General features: G+C 51.9%; 2 protein-coding genes across 3 annotated transcripts in view; one reads left to right on the forward strand and one right to left on the reverse strand.

Moving 5' to 3' along the window:
* Positions 1-314: 314 nt before the first annotated feature.
* Positions 315-12,709, forward strand: si:ch73-71c20.5 (DUF4748 domain-containing protein). Its single transcript, XM_068034758.1, has 3 exons — positions 315-407; positions 965-1,199; positions 12,099-12,709. The coding sequence occupies exons 1-3, from the start codon at positions 326-328 to the stop codon at positions 12,298-12,300; spliced, it is 519 nt and encodes a 172-aa protein (XP_067890859.1). The 5' UTR covers positions 315-325; the 3' UTR covers positions 12,301-12,709.
* Positions 12,710-16,468: 3,759 nt separating this feature from the next.
* Positions 16,469-21,709, reverse strand: part of tmbim1a (transmembrane BAX inhibitor motif containing 1a) — an 82,293-nt gene continuing 77,052 nt past the window's right edge. For both annotated transcript variants that reach the window (XM_068034759.1, XM_068034760.1), the window contains one exon: positions 16,469-18,948. In XM_068034759.1, coding sequence (XP_067890860.1) covers positions 18,805-18,948 — 144 coding nt within the window. In that variant the 3' untranslated portion in view covers positions 16,469-18,804. The remainder of the gene's footprint in view (positions 18,949-21,709) is intronic.

Below are 21,709 nucleotides of genomic sequence, written 5' to 3' on the forward strand. Positions count from 1 at the left end.
GTCAGTGATTGACAGCGGGATCAGCCACTCAGCAGCGAGACTGTCCCTGACGTCACCATCGAGAGCGGGGCCGGGACCTGCAATGCGGTGACGCCTTCCGGCGCTCGGTGCCCTCTGGGAGTTGTAGTCACTGTCCGCCCAGAAATCTCTTTCCCTCCGCAGACTCCGAGTGCCGCTTTGCGCTCCCGGATCATTCCTACCCGCGCGTTTGCCTGGAGACAATCCCGAGATACCAGTTTATCACCCATTTTGAGCGTGTGTTTAACCAAGTATAAAGACTACAGTTCCCAGCGCACCTTGCGGAGGAGCCCGCGCATGCGCCTCAATGAGTGATGTGCGCGGCTGCATGCTGGGACGGAGGAGGACCAAGATGGCGGCAGGTTGGAGGAACGGGTCCTGGGTGAAAGGTAAATATTGGTATCGACCATCGTATCTTCAATGTGTTGGAACAGGTGGAAAGAGGTAATGTTCATTCATTCAAATGCAGATTACATCGATTTCTTTCAGAAAATAACTCTTTGGAACAGAGCTGTTGAGGAATTAGACAGATGACAGAGTGAGTGTTGAATGAGCAGACCCTGTGTCTTTAACTAAGACATTTCCCCAGAGCACAGATACCTTCAGTAGGGATGGAGTCACTGCTCCTGAGCACCATCTAGTGATTCCTGATCATTGTGAGTGAGTGTCTATCATGTGTTTTGGTCCTTGGATGAGGAAGGGCTTGCTCAGTTGTGATGTTCTCCCCACACGGTTGAATAGCCAGCCAAGCCTCACGGTGGAGCTCGCACCTGAAAGCTGATTGCTGAGTGAGTTGCTGGTCCTGTGTGGCTTTTAACCCAGCGCAGAGTGGGAGAGACGATTGCGTCAGTGCCTCAAACTGAGCGGGGCTGTTGCCCGTGTCTTGTCCCTTTCTTATTGTTCGTCTTTCTGCAGTGACCGTGTCCTGTTCTGATTTTCTCCGCAGGCTGGTGGAGCTTCTGTCTGGTCAAGCTCACTGCCCCTGCCACCGGCGCAGTCCTGCCAGTCCAAAATCGTGTGGCATCAGTCGTACCACAGAGCATTAAATCCATCCACTGTAACCACAGCAACAGACCGGTGCTGCGAGCAGAAGAGACTCCGGAAGGACCAATCTCACGGCGGCCAGAATACATCCCACAACGGAAGGCCAAGAATCCGATGGGAAAGGTTGGCCTGGCCTGGTAAGGACAGGAAAAACATGAGCCCAAGAAGAGGAGGAGAGACCAGTTCTATTTGTCTGTGTGTCATCTCTTCTCAGGTTCCTTTGCGATCTGAAGCCACGGATATCGGGCTGTCTGGTGACTGAGTGTCGCACTGACTGTGAGGGACTCCGTTACCATCTGACGGACTGAGTTTGTTACTCCGAGCAACATTAGAGACATTACACTTAGCTTCAGAACCCCAGCTTAAAGGGAAGAGAACAATCGCTATAAGGCAGATCCCTGATCATTGTGCCTGCAAGGTTCACGTGGGTGGATATTAGTCAGAGGGATGCATTCATTGAATCTTTCAGCACAAAAAGAGGCCATTCGTCCCAGTGCTGACTCTTTGAAAAACGTCTGTCTTTACAAAAGAGGGAGATGTACAGACATTGCAGTTAAGGAGGAGTGTGAAATATTGGATGCTAAAAACATAGTGAAATGGGAAATATTTGAAAGTGGATAAGCAGCCAGTCCCATATTAAATGTATTCCAGGCTGCTAAGAGAAACAGTGAAGGAAATAGCAGAGGTTCTGACCATATTTTCCAATCCTGTCTCGCTACCGGTGTGGTGCTGGAGGACTGCTAACATTGTGCCATTTTTAAATAGGTTGAAAGGGATAGCCTGAGTAATTACAGGCCAGTCAGCCCAACCTCTTTGGTGGGCAAATTATTGGAACAAATTCTGAGGGACAGTATAAATCATTACTTAGAAAGACACAGATTAATCAATGGAATTCAGCATGGATGTTAAAGCAGGTTCGTGTCTGTTTAACTTGGTTCAATTTTGTGAGGGGGTAACAAGGAGAGTCAATGAGAGTAGTGTGTTTGGTTGAGGGGTCAGCCACACGTTGACAGGGCCACACTATCGAGGGGTCAGTCACAGTGACAGGGCCACACTATCGAGGGGTCAGTCACACAGTGACAGGGCCACACTATCAGGGGTCAGTCACACAGTGACAGGGCCACACTATCGAGGGGTCAGTCACAGTGACAGGGCCACACTATCAAGGGGTCAGTCACACAGTGACAGGGCCACACTATCGAGGGGTCAGTCACAGTGACAGGGTCGCACTATAGAGGGGTCAGTCACAGTGACAGGGTCGCACTATCGAGGGGTCAGTCACTCAGTGACAGGGCCACACTATCGAGGGGTCAGTCACACAGTGACAGGGCCACACTATCGAGGGGTCAGTCACAGTGACAGATCCACACTATCAAGGGGTCAGTCACACAGTGACAGGGCCACACTATCGAGGGGTCAGTCACTCAGTGACAGGGCCACACTATCGAGGGGTCAGTCACAGTGACAGGGCCACACTATCAAGGGGTCAGTCACACAGTGACAGGGCCACACTATCGAGGGGTCAGTCACAGAGACAGGGTCGCACTCTCGAAGGGTCAGTCACAGTGACAGGGTCGCACTATCGAGGGGTCAGTCACTCAGTGACAGGGCCACACTATCAAGGGGTCAGTCACACAGTGACAGGTCCACACTATCGAGGGGTCAGTCACAGTGACAGGGTCGCACTCTCGAAGGGTCAGTCACAGTGACAGGGCCGCACTATCGAGGGGTCAGTCACTCAGTGACAGGGCCACACTATCAAGGGGTGAGTCACACAGTGACAGGGCCACACTATCGAGGGGTCAGTCACAGTGACAGGGTCGCACTATAGAAGGGTCAGTCACAGTGACAGGGTCGCACTATCGAGGGGTCAGTCACACAGTGACAGGGCCACACTATCGAGGGGTCAGTCACAGTGACAGGGTCGCACTATCGAGGGGTCAGTCACACAGTGACAGGGCCACACTATCGAGGGGTCAGTCACTCAGTGACAGGGCCGCACTATCGAGGGGTCAGTCACACAGTGACAGGGTAGCACTATCGAGGTGTCAGTCACACAGTGACAGGGCCACACTATTGAGGGGTCAGTCACAAAGTGACAGGGTCGCACTATTGAGGGGTCAGTCACTCAGTGACAGGGCCACACTATCGAGGGGTCAGTCACACAGTGACAGGGCCACACTATTGGGTCAGTCACAAAGTGACAGGGCCGCACTATCGAGAGGTCAGTCACACGGTGACAGGGCCACACTATCGAGGGGTCAGTCACAAAGTGACAGGGCCATACTATTGAGGGGTGAGTCACACAGTGACAGGGCCACACTATCGAGGGGTCAGTCACACAGTGACAGGGTCGCACTATCGAGGGGTCAGTCACACAGTGACAGGGTCGCACTATCGAGGGGTGAGTCACACAGTGACAGGGCCACACTATCGAGGGGTGAGTCACACAGTGAGAGGGCCACACTATCGAGGGGTCAGTCACTCAGTGACAGGGCCGTACCTTTCGAGGGGTCAGTCACTCAGTGACAGGGCCGGACTATCGAGGGGTCAGTCACTCAGTGACAGGGTCGCACTATCGAGGGGTGAGTCACACAGTGACAGGGCCGTACTATCGAGGGGTCAGTCATTCAGTGACAGGGTCGCACTATCGAGGGGTGAGTCACACAGTGACAGGGTCGCACTATCGAGGGGTGAGTCACACAGTGACAGGGTCGCACTATCGAGGGGTCCGTCACACAGTGACAGGGTCGCACTATCGAGGGGTGAGTCACACAGTGACAGGGTCGCACTATCGAGGGGTCAGTCACACAGTGACAGGGTCGCACTATCGAGGGGTCAGTCACACAGTGACAGGGCCGTACTATCGAGGGGTCAGTCACACAGTGACAGGGCCGTACTATCGAGGGGTCAGTCACACAGTGACAGGGCCGTACTATCGAGGGGTCAGTCACACAGTGACAGGGCCGTACTATCGAGGGGTCAGTCACTCAGTGGCAGGGTCGCACTATCGAGGGGTCAGTCACACAGTGACAGGGTCGCACTATCGAGGGGTCAGTCACTCAGTGGCAGGGTCGCACTGTCGAGGGGTCAGTCACTCAGTGGCAGGGTCGCACTATCGAAGGGTCAGTCACTCAGTGACAGGGCCACACTATCGAGGGGTCAGTCACAAAGTGACAGGGCCGCACTATCGAGAGGTCAGTCACACGGTGACAGGGCCACACTATCGAGGGGTCAGTCACAAAGTGACAGGGTCGCACTATTGAGGGGTCAGTCACTCAGTGACAGGGCCACACTATCGAGGGGTCAGTCACACAGTGACAGGGCCACACTATCGAGGGGTCAGTCACAAAGTGACAGGGCCGCACTATCGAGAGGTCAGTCACACAGTGACAGGGCCACACTATCGAGGGGTCAGTCAGTCACTCAGTGACAGGGTCGCACTATCGAGGGGTCAGTCACTCAGTGACAGGGCCGCACTATCGAGGGGTCAGTCAGTCACTCAGTGACAGGGTCGCACTATCGAGGGGTCAGTCACACAGTGACAGGGCCGTACTATCGAGGGGTCAGTCACACAGTGACAGGGCCGTACTATCGAGGGGTCAGTCACACAGTGACAGGGCCGTACTATCGAGGGGTGAGTCACACAGTGACAGGGCCGTACTATCGAGGGGTCAGTCACTCAGTGACAGGGTCGCACTATCGAGGGGTGAGTCACACAGTGACAGGGTCGCACTATTGAGGGGTCAGTCACAAAGTGACAGGGCCGCACTATCGAGGGGTCAGTCACACAGTGACAGGGTCGCACTATTGAGGGGTCAGTCACAAAGTGACAGGGCCGCACTATCGAGGGGTCAGTCACACAGTGACAGGGTCGCACTATCGAGGGGTCAGTCACTCAGTGACAGGGCCACACTATCGAGGGGTCAGTCACACAGTGACAGGGTCGCACTATTGAGGGGTCAGTCACAAAGTGACAGGGCCGCACTATCGAGAGGTCAGTCACACGGTGACAGGGCCACACTATCGAGGGGTCAGTCACAAAGTGACAGGGCCACACTATCGAGAGGTCAGTCACACAGTGACAGGGCCGTAATATCGAGGGGTCAGTCAGTCACACAGTGACAGGGCCACACTATTGAGGGGTCAGTCACTCAGTGACAGGGCCACACTATCGAGGGGTCAGTCACACAGTGACAGGGTCGCACTATCGAGGGGTCAGTCACTCAGTGGCAGGGTCGCACTATCGAAGGGTCAGTCACTCAGTGGCAGGGCCGCACTATCGAGGGGTCAGTCACAGTGACAGGGCCGTACTATCAAGGGGTCAGTCACACAGTGACAGGGCCGCACCATCGAGGGGTGAGTCACTCAGTGGCAGGGTCGCACTATCGAGGGGTCAGTCACAGTGACAGGGCCGTACTATCAAGGGGTCAGTCACACAGTGACAGGGCCGCACTATCGAGGGGTCAGTCACTCAGTGGCAGGGTCGCACTATCGAGGGGTCAGTCACTCAGTGGCAGGGTCGCACTATCGAGGGGTCACACAGTGACAGGGCCGTACTATCAAGGGGTCAGTCACACAGTGACAGGGCCGCACTATCGAGGGGTGAGTCAGTCACACAGTGACAGGGCCGCACTTTCGAGGGGTGAGTCAGTCACACAGTGACAGGGCCGCACTATCGAGGGGTCAGTCAGTCACACAGTGACAGGGCCGCACTATCGACGGGTCAGTCAGTCACACAGTGACAGGGCCGGACTATCGAGGGGTCAGTCAGTCACACAGTGACAGGGCCGGACTATCGAGGGGTCAGTCAGTCACACAGTGACAGGGCTGCACTATCGAGGGGTCAGTCAGTCACTCAGTGACAGGGCTGCACTATCGAGGGGTCAGTCAGTCACACAGTGACAGGGTCGCACTATCGAGGGGTCAGTCAGTCACACAATGACAGGGCCGCACTAACGAGGGGTCAGTCAGTCACACAGTGACAGTGCCGCACTATCGAGGGGTCAGTCAGTCACACAGTGACAGGGTCGCACTATCAAGGGGTCAGTCACACGGTGACAGGGTCGCAATATCGTGGGGTCAGTCAGTCACACAGTGACAGGGCCGCACTATCGAGGGGTCAGTCAGTCACACAGTGACAGGGTCGCACTATCAAGGGGTCAGTCACACAGCGACAGGGCTGCACTATCGAGGGGTCAGTCACACAGTGACAGGGCTGCACTTTCGAGGGGTCAGTCAGTCACACAGTGACAGGGCCGCACTATCGACGGGTCAGTCAGTCACACAGTGACAGGGCTGGACTATCGAGGGGTCAGTCAGTCACACAGTGACAAGGCTGCACTATCGAGGGGTCAGTCAGTCACACAGTGACAGGGCTGCACTATCAAGGGGTGAGTCAGTCACACAGTGACAGGGTCTCACTATCGAGGGGTCAGTCAGTCACACAGTGACAGGGTCGCACTATCGTGGGGTCAGTCAGTCACACAGTGACAGGGTCGCACTATCAAGGGGTCAGTCACACAGTGACAGGGCCGCACTATCGAGGGGTCAGTCAGTCACACAGTGACAGGGTCGCACTATCAAGGGGTCAGTCACACAGCGACAGGGCTGCACTATCGAGGGTTGAGTCAGTCACACAGTGACAGGGCTGCACTATCGAGGGGTGAGTCAGTCACACAGTGACAGGGCCGCACTATCGAGGGGTGAGTCAGTCACACAGTGACAGGGCCGCACTATCGAGTGGTGAGTCAGTCACACAGTGACAGGGCCGCACTATCGAGGGGTGAGTCAGTCACATAGTGACAGGGCTGCACTATCGAGGGGTGAGTCAGTCACACAGTGACAGGGCCGCACTATTAGAATTAGAATTAGAACATTACAGCGCAGTACAGGCCCTTCGGCCCTCGATATTGCGCCGACCATCTGACCTACACTATTCCATTTTCATCCATATGTCTATCCAATGACCACTTAAATGCCCTTAAAGTTGGCGAGTCTACTACTGTTGCAGGCAGGGCGTTCCACGCCCCTACTACTCTCTGCGTAAAGAAACTACCTCTGACATCTGTCCTATATCTATCACCCCTCAACTTAAAGCTATGTCCCCTCGTGTTTGCCATCATCATCCGAGGAAAAAGACTCTCACTATCCACCCTATCTAACCCTCTGATTATCTTGTATGTCTCTATTAAGTCACCTCTCCTCCTCCTTCTCTCTAACGAAAACAGCCCCAAGTCCCTCAGCCTTTCCTCGTAAGACCTTCCTTCCATACCAGGCAACATCCTAGTAAATCTCCTCTGCACCCTTTCCAAAGTTTCCACATCCTTCCTATAATGCGGTGACCAGAACTGCACGCAATACTCAAGGTGCGGCCTCACCAGAGTTTTGTACAGCTGCATCATGACCTCGTGGCTCCGAAACTCGATCCCCCTACTAATAAAAGCTAACACACCATATGCCTTCTTAACAGCCCTATTAACCTGGGTAGCAACTTTCAGGGATTTATGTACCTGGACACCAAGATCTCTCTGCTCATCTACACTACCAAGAATCTTCCCATTAGCCCAGTACTCTGCATTGCTGTTACTCCTTCCAAAGTGAATCACCTCACACTTCTCCGCATTAAACTCCATTTGCCATCTCTCAGCCCAGCTCTGCAGCCTATCTATGTCCCTCTGTAACCTACAACATCCTTCGGCACTATCCACAACTCCACCGACCTTCGTGTCATCCGCAAATTTACTAACCCACTCTTCTACACCCTCATCCAGGTCATTTATAAAAATGACAAACAGCAGTGGCCCCAAAACAGAACCTTGCGGTACACCACTAGTAACTAAACTCCAGGATGAACATTTGCCATCAACCACCACCCTCTGTCTTCTTTCAGCTAGCCAATTTCTGATCCAAAGCTCTAAATCACCTTCAACCCCATACTTCCGTATTTTCTGCAATAGCCTACCGTGGGGAACCTTATCAAACGCCTTACTGAAATCCATATACACCACATCCACGGCTTTACCCTCATCCACCTGTTTGGTCACCTTCTCGAAAAACTCAATAAGTTTTGTGAGGCACGACCTACCTTTCACAAAACCGTGCTGACTATCGCAAATGAACTTATTCTTTTCAAGATGATTATAAATCCTATCTCTTATAACCCTTTCCAACATTTTACCCACAACCGAAGTAAGGCTCACAGGTCTATAATTACCAGGGCTGTCTCTACTCCCCTTCTTGAACAAGGGGACAACATTTGCCATCCTCCAGTCCTCCGGCACTACTCCTGTCGACAATGACGACATAAAGATCAACAACAACGGCTCTGCAATCTCCTCCCTGGCTTCCCAGAGAATCCTAGGATAAATCCCATCTGGCCCAGGGGACTTATCTATTTTCACTCTTTCCAAAATTGCTAACACCTCCTCCTTGTGAATCTCAATCCCATCTAGCCTAGTAGGCTGTATCTCAGTAATCTCCTCGGCAACATTTTCTTTCTCTACTGTAAATACTGATGAAAAATATTCATTTAACGCTTCCCCTATCTCCTCTGATTCCGCACACAACTTCCCACTACTGTCCTTGATTGGCCCTGTTCTAACTCTTATCATTCTTTTATTCCTGATATACCTATAGAAAGCCTTAGGGTTTTCTTTGATCCTATCCGCCAATGACTTCTCGTGTCCTCTCCTTGCTCTTCTTAGCCCTCCCTTTAGATCCTTCCTGGCTAGCTTGTAACTCTCAAGCGCCCTAACTGAGCCTTCACGTCTCATCCTAACGTAAGCCGCCCTCTTCCTCTTGACAAGCGCTTCAACTTCTTGAGTAAACCACGGCTCCCTCGCTCGACAACTTCCTCCCTGCCTGACAGGTACATACTTATCAAGGACACGCATTAGCTGCTCCTTGAATAAGCTCCACATTTCGTTTGTGCCCATCCCCTGCAGTTTCCTTCCCCATCCTACACATCCTAAATCTTGCCTAATCGCGTCATAATTTCCTTTCCCCCAGCTATAATTCTTGCCCTGCGGTATATACCTGTCCCTGCCCATCGCTAAGGTAAACCTAACCGAATTGTGATCACTATCACCAAAGTGCTCACCTACATCTAAATCGAACACCTGGCCGGGTTCATTACCCAGTACCAAATCCAATGTGGCATCGCCCCTGGTTGGCCTGTCCACATACTGTGTCAGAAAACCCTCCTGCACACACTGGACAAAAACAGACCCATCTAAAGTACTCGAACTATAGTATTTCCAGTCAATATTTGGAAAGTTAAAGTCCCCCATAACCACTACCCTGTTACTCTCGCTCCTGTCGAGAATCATCTTCGCTATCCTTTCCTCTACATCTCTGGAACTATTCGGAGGTCTATAGAAAACTCCCAACAGGGTGACCTCTCCTCTCCTGTTTCTAACCTCGGCCCATACTACCTCAGTAGACGAGTCCTCAAACGTCCTTTCTGCCCGCTGTAATACTTTCCTTGATTAACAATGCCACACCCCCCCCTCTTTTACCCTCTTCTCTGTTCTTACTGAAACATCTAAATCCCGGAACCTGCAACATCCGTTCCTGCCCCTGCTCTACCCATGTCTCTGAAATGGCCACAACATCAGGATCCCAGGTACCAACCCATGCTGCAAGCTTACCCACCTTATTCCGGATGCTCCTGGCGTTGAAGTAGACACACTTTAAACCAAGTTCTTGCTTGCCAGTGCCCTCTTGCGTCCCTGTAACCTTATCCCCTACCTCACTACTCTCAACAGCCTGTACACTGGAACTACAATTTAGGTTCCCATTCCCCTGCTGATTTAGTTTAAACCCCCCCGAAGAGCACTAACAAATCTCCCCCCCAGGATATTGGTACCCCTCTGGTTCAGGTGAAGACCATCCTGTTTGTAGAGGTCCCACCTACCCCAGAAAGAGCCCCAATTATCCAGGAAACCAAAACCCTCCCTCCTGCACCATCCCTGCAGCCACGTGTTCAACTCCTCTCTCTCCCTATTCCTCTCTTCGCTAGCACGTGGCACGGTCAACAACCCAGAGATAACAACTCTGGTTGTTCTCGCTCTAAGCTTCCACCCTAGCTCCCTGAATTTCTGCCTTAAATCCCCATCTCTCTTCCTACCTATGTCGTTGGTGCCTTTGTGGACCACGACTTGGGGGTGCTCCCCCTCCCCCTTAAGGATCCCAAAAACACGATCAGAGACATCACGTACCCTGGCACCTGGGAGGCAACACACCAACCGTGTCTCTCTCGTTCCCACAGAACCTCCTATCTGTTCCCCTAACTATGGAGTCCCCAATGACTAATGCTCTGCTCCTCTTCCCCTTTCCCTTCTGAGCAACAGGGACAGACTCTGTACCAGAGACCTGCACCCCATTGCTTACCCCTGGTAAGTCGTCCCCCTCAACAGTATCCAAAACGGTATACCTGTTGTTGAGGGAAACGGCCACAGGGGATCCCTGCACTGCCTGCTGGTTCCCTTTCCTTCCCCTGACGGTAACCCATCTACCTACTTCTTTTACCTGAGGTGTGACTGCCTCCCTATAACTCCTGTCAATAATCCCCTCCGCCTCCCGAATGATCCGAAGTTCATCCAGCTCCAGCTCCAGTTCCCTAACGCGGTCTGCGAGGAGCTGGAGTTGGGTGCACTTCCCGCAGATGCAGTCAGCAGGGACACTCTTGGCGACCCCTACCTCCCACATTCTGCAGGAGGAACATACAACTGCCTTTACCTCCATTCCCACTATTCTAGATTCCCAACAAATCTACTGAAAAACCAAACGAAAAAAAAAAGTCAAAACTTGTTCGCTTAGCAATCCGACAGACTGAACTTTTTAAATAAAAAGCTGACCTGATCAACACACCAGAGTCCTTTTTTTTTTGGTTAGAGGAGGAGGGTGGGTGGGAGACACTACACGTGTAGTGTCTCGGGTACTGCCACTGCCCAAATAAATAGTTTTCCCTTACCCAGCAGTCCCCTGATCCTCCGAAACAAAAGGGGATTAACTTGTAACTTACTGAAATTGACCGCTCAGCTGTAAGTTCGCTCCGCACCTCGTTCTGTCAAAGCTGCTCTGAAATTGACCGCTCAGCTGTAAGTTCGCTCCGCACCTCGTTCTGTCAAAGCTGCTCCTCGCAAAAAGGAGCTGGTCCTCACACTATCGAGGGGTCAGTCAGTCACACAGTGACAGGGCCACACGATCGAGGGGTCAGTCACACAGTGACAGGGCCGCACTATCGAGGGGTCAGTTACACAGTGACAGGGCCGCACTATCGAGGGGTCAGTCACACAGTGACAGGGCCGCACTATCGAGGGGTCAGTCAGTCACACAGTGACAGGGCCGCACAATTGAGGGGTCAGTTACACAGTGACAGGGCCACACTATCGATGGGTCAGTCACACAGTGACAGGGCTGCACTATTGAGGGGTCAGTCAGTCACACAGTGACAGGGCCGCACTATCGAGGGGTCAGTTACACAGTGACAGGGCCGCACTATCGAGGGGTCAGTCACACAGTGACAGGACCGCACTATCGAGGGGTCAATCACACAGTGACAGGGCTGCACTATCGAGGGGTCAGTCAGTCACACAGTGACAGGGCCGCACTATCGAGGGGTCAGTCAGTTACACAGTGACAGGGCTGCACTATCGAGGGGTCAGTCAGTCACACAGTGACAGGGCCGCACTATCGAGGGGTCAGTTACACAGTGACAGGGCCGCACTATCGAGGGGTCAGTCACAGTGACAGGACCGCACTATCGAGGGGTCAGTCACACAGTGACAGGGCCGCACTATCGAGGGGTCAGTCAGTTACACAGTGACAGGGCTGCACTATCGAGGGGTCAGTCAGTCACACAGTGACAGGGCCGCAATATCGAAGGGTCAGTCACACAGTGAGTCGATGGAGGATCCCCATTTCATGTTAGATTATTCTACTCAGGTTTTATTTTGTATCCTGCTGCGGTGCAGACGAGTTACAGATTGTGCTTTAAATCTTCTTCATTCCCCCGGTCAATGTTTCTGCAGGTTAATCGGTTTACCATCTGGAATCATCACTTTCCTTCTCGCGAAACGAGAGGTGGACAAGAACCGCCTAAAGCAGCTGAAGGTCAGGCAGAGGATGAAGAACGCCAACGAGGGTGATTACCAGAGTGACCGGTACCAGCGGGGTCTAGGGGAGCGCGAAGGGCAGATTGTAACCCCGCAAGAGGCGATGGACAGACCATAAAACCCCCGGCACCTCACATTTCCTTTTGATCACTCCTCCTCTTAGATTGAATCACTGACTCAGTCTCTCTCCCTCCCTCTAAGCTCCAGTTTCCCACTGGACATCTGACCTCTTTTTTTTTTGGAGGACTCAATTGATGAACCATCAGTTTGTGCAGTTTTTTTCCCTGTGTGTCTGTTCCACATCCTGGGAATGTGCCCAGACTGGGGGGGGTTGGGAAGGAGGAGAAGAGGTTTGACTTTGTGGCACTCTGTGCAGCCCCAACAGTAATTGGACAGGAAAGAACACTGTGGATTTGTACCTAACGCTTGTACATTGCTTGTAGTGTCATCAGTCGATATTCTGTCTCAGAGTTCACTTTGTTTTATTAAAAAACTGCAATAGTATTATATATGCAACATGATTCATACCCACATTTCCCCCATTTCTTGTTTCATGGTTGTTGAGTAGCAGCTTTATGTCAACATTTACTCTGTAGTTGCAACAACACTCAAGAAGCTCGACACCATCCAGGACAAAGCAGCCCGCTTGATTGGCACCCCATCTACAAACATTCACTCCCTCCACCACCGACGCACAGTGGCAGCAGTGTGTACCATCTACAAGATGCACTGCAGCAATGCACCAAGGCTCCTTCGACAGTAGCTTCCAAACCCCAAGAGACTATTACATTTTGAAAGAAATCTGGGATAAATATTTTAAAAAGAGGAAGAAACAGGACTTGGGGCAGAGCGCGGGGAAGTGGGATTGATACAGGAATAAGGGGAGAGAGTGGGGCAGTGGGATTAGTTTGGGATTGGTACAGGGCTGTGGGGAGAGTGGGGCAGTGGGATTAGTTTGGGATTGGTACAGGGCTATGGGGAGAGAGTGTGGCAGTGGGATTAGTTTGGGATTGGTACAGGGCTATGGGGAGAGAGTGTGGCAGTGGGATTAGTTTGGGATTGGGACAGGGCAATGGGGAGAGTGGGGCAGTGGGATTAGTTTGGGATTGGTACAGGGCTATGGGGAGAGTGGGGCAGTGAGATTAGTTTTTAAAAATTCATTCATGGGATGTGGGCGTCGCTGGCCAGTCCAGCATTTATTGCCCATCCCTAATTGCCCTTGAGAAGGTGGTGGTGAGCTGCCTTCTTGAACCGCTGCAGTCCATTTGGGGTAGGTACACCCACAGTGCTGTTAGGAAGGGAGTTCCAGGATTTTGACCCAGCGACAGTGAAGGAACGGCGATATAGTTCCAAGTCAGGATGGTGTGTGACTTGGAGGGGAACTTGCAGGTGGTGGTGTTCCCATGTATTTGCTGTCCTCCTAGTTGATAGAGGTCGCGGGTTTGGAAGGTGCTGTCTTAAGGAGACTTGGTGCATTGCTGCAGTGCATCTTGTAGATGGTACACGCTGCTGCCACTGTGTGTCGGTGGTGGAGGGAGTGAATGTTTGTGGATGGGGTGTCAATCAAGTGGGCTGCTTTGTCCTGGATGGTGTCGAGATTCTTGAGTGTTGTTGGAGCTGCACCCATCCAGGCAAGTGGAGAGTATTCCATCACACTCCTGACTTGTGCCTTGTAGATGGTGGACAGGCTTTGGGGAGTCAGGTGGTAAGTTACTTGTGTCAGGATTACTTGGGTCAGGATTCATTGCCTCTGACCTGCTCTTGTAGCCACGGTATTTATATGGCTACTCCAGTTCAGTTTCTGGTAGCCCCTGGGATGTTGATAGTGGGGGATTCGGTGATGGTAATGCCATTGAATGTCAAGGGGAGATGATTAGATTCTCTCTTGTTGGAGATGGTCATTGCCTGGCACTTGTGTGGCGCGAATGTTACTTGCCATTTATCAGCCCAAGCCTGGATATTGTCCAGGTCTTGCTGCATTTCTACATGGACTGCTTCAGTATCTGAGGAGTCACGAATGGTGCTGAACATTGTGCAATCATCAGCGAACATCCCCACTTCTGGCCTTATGATTGAAGGAAGGTCATTGATGAAGCAGCTGAAGATGGTTGGGCCTACGACACTACCCTGAGGAACTCCTGTAGTGATGTCCTGGAGCTCAGATAATTGACCTCCAACAACCACAACCATCTTCCTTTGCGCTAGGTATGACTCCAGCCAGCGGAGAGTTTTCCCCCCGATTCCCATTGACCTCAGTTTTGCTAGGGCTCCTTGATGCCATACTCGGTCAAATGCTGCCTTGATGTCAAGAGCAGTCACTCTCACCTCACCTCGATTGGTACAGGGATATGGGGAGAGCGTGGGGCAGTTGGATTAGTTTGGGGTTGTTATTGCTAAGAACTGGCACTGTCACGATGGGCCAAATTCCCTGTGCAGTATGTAAACTAATTCTGTCGATTTGGAAGTTGTCATTGTTTATTGACCACCAGAGGGTGGCACTGAGCTACAATCCAGCCAGGGCTGCAACAGTGTCAAAACTGAACCTTCAAGACGACAAACTCTTCACAGATTATATCTCTTCGATAATTCAGACCTGCATCCACCATGTCCCTCAAACAGCATCCTCGTGCATCTTCAGCCCATTTGAGAGTCATGGTCTGGTCCTGAACTGACCAGCAATAGGAGTTTAATAAATCTAACAACTGCCACAGTGGACATGAATAGCTGGCAGATTGTTGTAAAACAATTCAAAACCCAACCAGTTTGATATACCCTCTCAAATGGCCACAGCAAGCCAATCATAAGAAGAAACAGTGTAAGATTCTGAGAGCCTTAGGTATCCCAGGGCCTATCAATAACATCCAGTCAGTCTTTGTCCTAAATTACAACTCAGTTTAAAGCTTGCCCCACTCTCTGCAAGTGTGTCTGTGTCCTAATGCACACAAAGTCCACTTCACCCATTACCCCTGTGCTTCCTGACTCGCATTGGCTCCTGATCCAGCAATGCCTCGATTTTTATAAAGTTCTTGTCCTTGTTTTCAAATTCCTCCGTGTCCTCACTCTTGCCCTACAACCCTCCGAGATCTCTGTGCTCCTCCAATTCTGGCCTCTCGCACATCTCTGAAGATTATCACTCCATCTTTGCTGGCCGTGCCTTCAGCTGTTTTATAGAAATGCAAGTTGTGTTTATCTCAGATTACTCATATACTGGAGCCCAGAATTTTATTTCCTGAAAGAATGTTCTCAATGAATTAACACCAACTCCTCTCCACCATCTCCTGATGGATCCTGTTCAATAGATTAACCGCTTCCTCGCTGAAATAATGTTACCACAGATTAGTTCTGAATTTGTCCCCCCCCCCCCCCCCCCCCCCCTCCTCCTCCCTACCCACCCAGTTTCCTCCAGAAGTATCCCATGAAATACATACTCCACTGAAACCTTCCTTCCTCTTTAAGGCAGTGAACAGCACTGGCCAGCCATAGACTCAATGGGCCAAATGGACTCCTGTGCTTCTATGACTTTCGGAGGGCCCAGATGTCTTCGCTGTACCTCACGAGAGTCACAGATTGCAGCCAGGACAGTTGTAGGCGAGGGTGGAACCTGGCTGTGATTCCCCGCACAGTTGAATAATCCATTGCCACTCAGACTCACAGCTGAAGCATGGTCATTTGGTTCAGGTGTGCCCAGATCCTATGAAACCTGCGTCTCAGCAGGAGACAGTTTACTTCAAAACCCGTCCTGTGTTGTCCTTGTTCAATAACGAAGCTTCACCCAAATGTGAGGTCTCTGGAAGGACCTCCACCTGAAACATTACCAAGTCTTTGCTCTTTCGGCTGATTGGCTTAAACATTCACTCCCTCCACCACTGACGCACAGTGGCAGCAGTGTGTACCATCTACAAGATGCACTGCAGAAACTCATCCAAGGCTCCTTAGACAGCTCTACGACCAAGGACAAGGGAAGCATGGGAACACCACCACCTGCAAGTTCCCCTCCAAGTCACACACCATCCTGACTTGGAACTATATCGCCATTCCTTCACTGTCGCTGGGTCAAAATCCTGGAACTCCCTTCCTAACAGCACTGTGGGCGTACCTACCTCACATGGACTGCAGCGGTTCAAGAAGGCAGCTCACCACCACCTTCTCAAGGGCAATTAGGGATGGACAATAAATGCTGGTCTGGCCAGTGACGCCCACATCCCGTGAATGAATTGTTAAATTTGTTGTTTAAATGCAACATTTTTCTAATTCAAGATTCACTCACATCCACTGCAACTTGTAATGAAAAGCATTTTATTACAATATCATACAGAATACAGGTGCCATAACTAGCCTTGTAAACATTCAGCAGGTACATAGTAAAGCAGCACTTAACAATAACGCTTACACAGTAACACAGAGCAACCATTTGAGTTTAGAAGGTTGCGATGTGATCTGATCGAGATGTTTAAAGTGATGAAAGGATTTGATAGGGTTGATGCAAAGAAACTATTTCTCTTGGGGTGGAGGGTGCGGGGGGTGGGGGGGAAGAGTCCAGAACAAGGGGCACAACCTTAAAATTAGAGCCAGGCTGTTCAGGAGTGACGTCAGGAAGCACTTCTTCACACACTGGGTCATGGAAATCTGGAACACACACCCCCAAAAAAGCTGAGGACGCTGGGGAAGCTTTCAAGACTAAAATGGATAGATATTTGTTGGGTAAGCATATGGAGTGATCAAAAACAAAAGCAGGGAAATGGGGTTAACATACAGATCAGCCATGATCTGACTGAATAGCAGAATATGCTCGAGGGGGCGAATGGCCTCCTTCTATCCCTATGTAACAGACTCGAGGGGCTGAATGGCCTCCTCCTATTCCAATGTAACTAGTTCAAAGGGGCTGAATGGCCTCCTTCTATCCCTATGTAACAGACTCGAGGGGCTGAATGGCCTCCTCCTATTCCAATGTAACTAGTTCAAAGGGGCTGAATGGCCTCCTGCTGTTCCTGTGTAACAGACTCGAGGGGCTGAATGGCCTCCTCCTGTTACTGTGTAACAGGCTCGAGGGGCTGAATGGCCTTCTCCTGTTCCTGTGCAACAGAAACGAGGGGCTGAATGGCCTCATGTTCCTGTGTAACAGAATTGAGGGGCTGAATGGTCTCATGTTCCTGTGTAACAGAATTGAGGGGCTGAATGGCCTCATGTTCCTGTGTAACAGAATCGAGGGGCTGAATGGCCTCCTCCTGTTGCTACAAAGAGTTCATCTGCACTAAACATAGCAACGAAACAGGAAGAAAACTGAAGGTTTATTCCCTGATATCAAAGCTGTGACTGTGTTCTTTTACTTAGATGCAAATGAGTTAAACCACAGTGAGTTAAACATCCACTGCTGTACAAAAGTGGAGAGAGCTGTACATTGAACAGTAAACGGGCTGCACTGGAAGTTACCACAGGAAGCAAACATATAACTGGATATATTGTTAACTATTGAACTGTAGACAGTTATGTAGGTTTATCGGAGAAGGGGATTGGATCTCAGCAGAACGGTGGGGAGTCACGTGACCGAGGGGGGAGGCACTGCTTCCCGGATGTCACTTTAAGGCAGGGTTGTAATTGTGTCGGTCATCAGTCACAAGGGGCTTGTGAATCTTCGAACCTTATTGCACAGGAGGAGACCATTCTGCCCATCATGCATGCGCTATCCAGTTAATCCCTTGCTCCTTCCCAAAATAATCCCCCTTCAAGTATTTATCCAATTCCCTTTTGAAAGTTATTATTGAATCTGCTTCCACCGCCCTTTCAGGCAGCGCGCTCCAGATCACAACAACACACTGCGTAAAAACACTTTCTCCTCATCTCCCCCTCTGGTTCTTTTGCCAATCACCTTAAACCTGTGTCCTCTGGTTCCCACCACCCCCTCACCCCTAACCCTCCTGCCACTGCTTGTGAGGGATAATGATTTACATTTTGTGCAGTTCTCCTCACTCATATCATCTCACCTGCTGACGAAACCCCACTTTTGAGATGTGGGGAGTCCTGAGAACAGGGGACAGAGAAACAGAATGATTTGGGCATTTAGGTACAGGCACTGTCGTTATGTGGCACAGCATGCTGCTGAGTCTCAACACCACATCAAACAATTCAGGTCCTTTCAAAGCAAAATCCTGCAGATACTGGAAATCTGAAATAAAAACCAAGTGCTGGAAATACTCAGCATCTGTGGAGAGAGAAACAGAGTTAACGTTTCAGGTCAATGAACTTTCACCCAATCACAAACCTCTCCCTTTTGTTCATTCCTCCTCACCTTTATCCCTGCCTCTGGACTTGCTTAAAAACTGCAAAACTTTTTCCAGTTCAGGTGAAGGGCCATCGACCTGAAACGTTAACTCTGCTTCTCTCTCCGCAGATGCTGCCAGACCTGCTATTTCCAGCACTTTCTGTGTTTATGTTATCATTAATTTATTTTGGAGAGCAGTGGAAGGTCAGGAGGTAGATCCCTGCGATAACAGGAGCTACATCAACAATTCCGAATACCTTGAAGTAACCTCTCTAATTCTATAAGTGCGAGCTTATTTTACAGAGGGGCAGAGATGAAGGAAGACTGGGGAATGTGCTTGTAACAGAACTGCATCCTGCACCTTTATCTCGATCCAAACAGCTGAAGAAGGTAGATGAAGATTTGCACAATGTCTGTGTAGAGTCTCAGGGCCCCGTAAACATACTCCTCCGGGCTTATGGAATGTCGCCTGTTCCCCAGGATCAGCTGCGTGTCATAAGCTAAGAACTAGGAGGAGGAGAGAGAGAGGGAGAGATGGTTAATGACTGGCAAAGGAGGGAAGGGGGAGAGAGGGGCGAGGGAAGGGGGAGAGAGGGGCGAGGGAAGGGGGAGAGAGGGGCGAGGGAAGGGGGAGAGAGGGGCGAGGGAAGGGGGAGAGAGGGGCGAGGGAAGGGGGAGAGAGGGGCGAGGGAAGGGGGAGAGAGGGGCGAGGGAAGGGGGAGAGAGGGGCGAGGGAAGGGGGAGAGAGGGGCGAGGGAAGGGGGAGAGAGGGGCGAGGGAAGGGGGAGAGAGGGGCGAGGGAAGGGGGAGAGAGGGGCGAGGACGGGGGGAGAGAGGGGCGAGGACGGGGGAGAGAGGGGCGAGGACGGGGGAGAGAGGGGCGAGGGAAGGACATACATTTGAAACGAATGACCAGAGTCTCAGTGCTGGTAGACAAGGGAAACTCTGCTGACAAACTCACTTTATGGTGTGGATGGGAAAAAGACTCAAAGATCAAAACTCTCCTTTTCTTCCACAGGATGGAAGGCTGGTAAATGAGATTAGAATAAACTGGGTCCAACTGACTGGGCTGGGTCCAAACCGTCTATCACTGTCTGATCAAGCAGTTAAATGCCAGCTGCTAGTGTACAATGAGACAGTATAGTGGGAGTTTTACTTTGTATCTAACCCCGTTCTTTTTTCTTTGAAGGTGGCCTTTATACCCCAGGCCCCTTTTATGTATTTTATGTTGAGGGGGCCTTTATTTTCCAGGCCCATTTATGTACATTTTATAAAAATAACTATGATAAAAAACAGATAAATAAAACAAAACTCAAATTAAAATGCCATTCTCGGCGTCGACAATGCACTCCAGTCCCTGCGGTGCCCACCGGTCGCGGAAGGCCTTAAGCGTACCGGCGGACACCACATGCTCCTTCTCCAGGGACACCCGGGCGCGAATGTAACCGCGGAAGAGGGGCAGGCAATCAGGGAGAACGGATCCTCCAATTGCCCGCAGCCTGGACCTGTGAATTGCCACCTTGGCCAGGCCCAGGAGCAGACCGACGAGGAGATCCTCCTCCCGGCCCAAGCCCCTCCGCACCGGGTGCCCAAAGATCAGGAGCGTGGGGCTGAAGTGCAGTCAGAGCTTGACGAGCAGCCCATTCAAATACTCGAAGAGGAGTTGCAACCTCACACACTCCATATATACATGGAACACGGACTCGTCGATGCCGCAGAAAGTACAGGCGACCTGGCAGTCCATGAACCTACTTAAAAGTCTATTGCACGGGACTGACCTGTGCAACACCCTCCACAACAGGTCCCTGATGTAAAGGCAAGGACTTCCGCAGAGAGAGACCTCCATCGGGGTTTCCCCTCGCCGTCAGATGGCAACACGGACCGCCAGGGCATGTCCGGCCGGCTGACAAGGGCGAGGAAGTCGAGAGTGTGCAGGAGCAGCCCGTACAGGAAACCCCTCCGCACCGACTGGAATGGCACGGAGGGCATTTCCGAGAGGCGGCTAGGGTTGTGTGGGACCGGCTCCCGAGGAGGTTTTCGGGCCTGGGTCCAATGAGCAGTTCCGGCCGAGCGGAAGTCAGCGCTCGGCACTCCCGAGCCCCCTCGCCACCCGCAGTGAGGGGCGTCCCGGGGGCTTCGGCTACTCCTCCACCTGGTGTCAGCCACCCGGACAGCCAATGCGCTCTCCTCCGCCGGCGCGGAAGCGCCCTGACTGAAGGCGACCATGTTCCAGACTCTGAATAGATCCTGGTAAAAGACTGGCAACTCCCTCAGAGAGGCGCGGCTAACGGATTCCGTCGGGAGCTGCGTGTCGTCTTGAAGGCAGTGACACTGGCATAAAAAATATGTCACCAGCGCACACCATCTGGGAGGACGCTCGACGTACAGGTATCTCTGCAGGGTCCGAAGGCGGAGAGTCGCAGCCTGGGTGCGGACGCACACCAGCAACTAGCCGCCCTCCTCAATCGGGAGACTCAGGACCGGAGCAGAGACCCAGTGTTTCCTCTTGTCCCAGAAGAAATCGACGAGTTTCTTCTTGATCTTGCTGGCAAATGCAGGGGGCGGGGCCAAAGTGACCAACCAGTACCACAGCATGGAGGCCACCTGTTGGTTTATGACCAGCGCTCGGCCCCTGTAGGAAAGCAATTGGAGCAGTCCTGACCAGCGCCCTAGCCGAGCGGTGACTTTCGCCTCCAACTCCTGCCAGTTTGCCGGCCAGGCTTCCTCAGCGGGGTTGTGGTGGACTCCCAGATCGGGGAGGTGCGTGGTGCTCCACGCAAAAGGCGTCATCTCCTCCGGCAGGGAGTCCACCCGCCACTGACCCACCAGCAGACCGGAACATTTCTCTCAATTGATCTTTGCGTGATGGAGGATCCGTCGTCAGCCAGCAGCTCAACGAGCTGTTTACGGACCCCCCGCCATTTTTCCAGCGAGTAGAAGAAGGGTGAGGCGCGGTCCAAATCTTCCAGGATCTGGATCCGCGACCTCACGCACGCGCCTCGGGACCCTATGAGCTGCAGGTCCCTCAGCGCGCCCTTCTCTTTGTACGCCTACCACAGGGCCGGGTCCACGACGGCATGACCGAGGCGGGACTCCAAGTCGAGCACCTCCCTCTTAGGTGTCCGATCTTGGCTTCCAGCCTCTTCATCGACCCCTTGACGTACTCCTGACAGAAGACGCGGATGTGAGTCTTGCCCACATCCCACCATAGCCTCAAGGAGGGGAAGCCCCCCTGCTTCCTGCTCCAGTCTGCCCAGAATTGACGGAA

The sequence above is a fragment of the Heterodontus francisci genome, chromosome 7, assembly GCF_036365525.1.
Source record: "Heterodontus francisci isolate sHetFra1 chromosome 7, sHetFra1.hap1, whole genome shotgun sequence".
Classification (NCBI taxonomy): domain Eukaryota; kingdom Metazoa; phylum Chordata; class Chondrichthyes; order Heterodontiformes; family Heterodontidae; genus Heterodontus; species Heterodontus francisci.

Excerpts from the sequence above, each read along its gene's own strand:
- si:ch73-71c20.5 (XM_068034758.1), top strand. The coding sequence starts at position 326 with ATGAGTGATGTGCGCGGCTGCATGCTGGGACGGAGGAGGACCAAGATG. Across the intron at positions 408-964 it reads GAACGGGTCCTGGGTGAAAG|GCTGGTGGAGCTTCTGTCTG; the intron begins GTAAATATTGGT and ends TTTTCTCCGCAG. Across the intron at positions 1,200-12,098 it reads GGAAAGGTTGGCCTGGCCTG|GTTAATCGGTTTACCATCTG; the intron begins GTAAGGACAGGA and ends ATGTTTCTGCAG.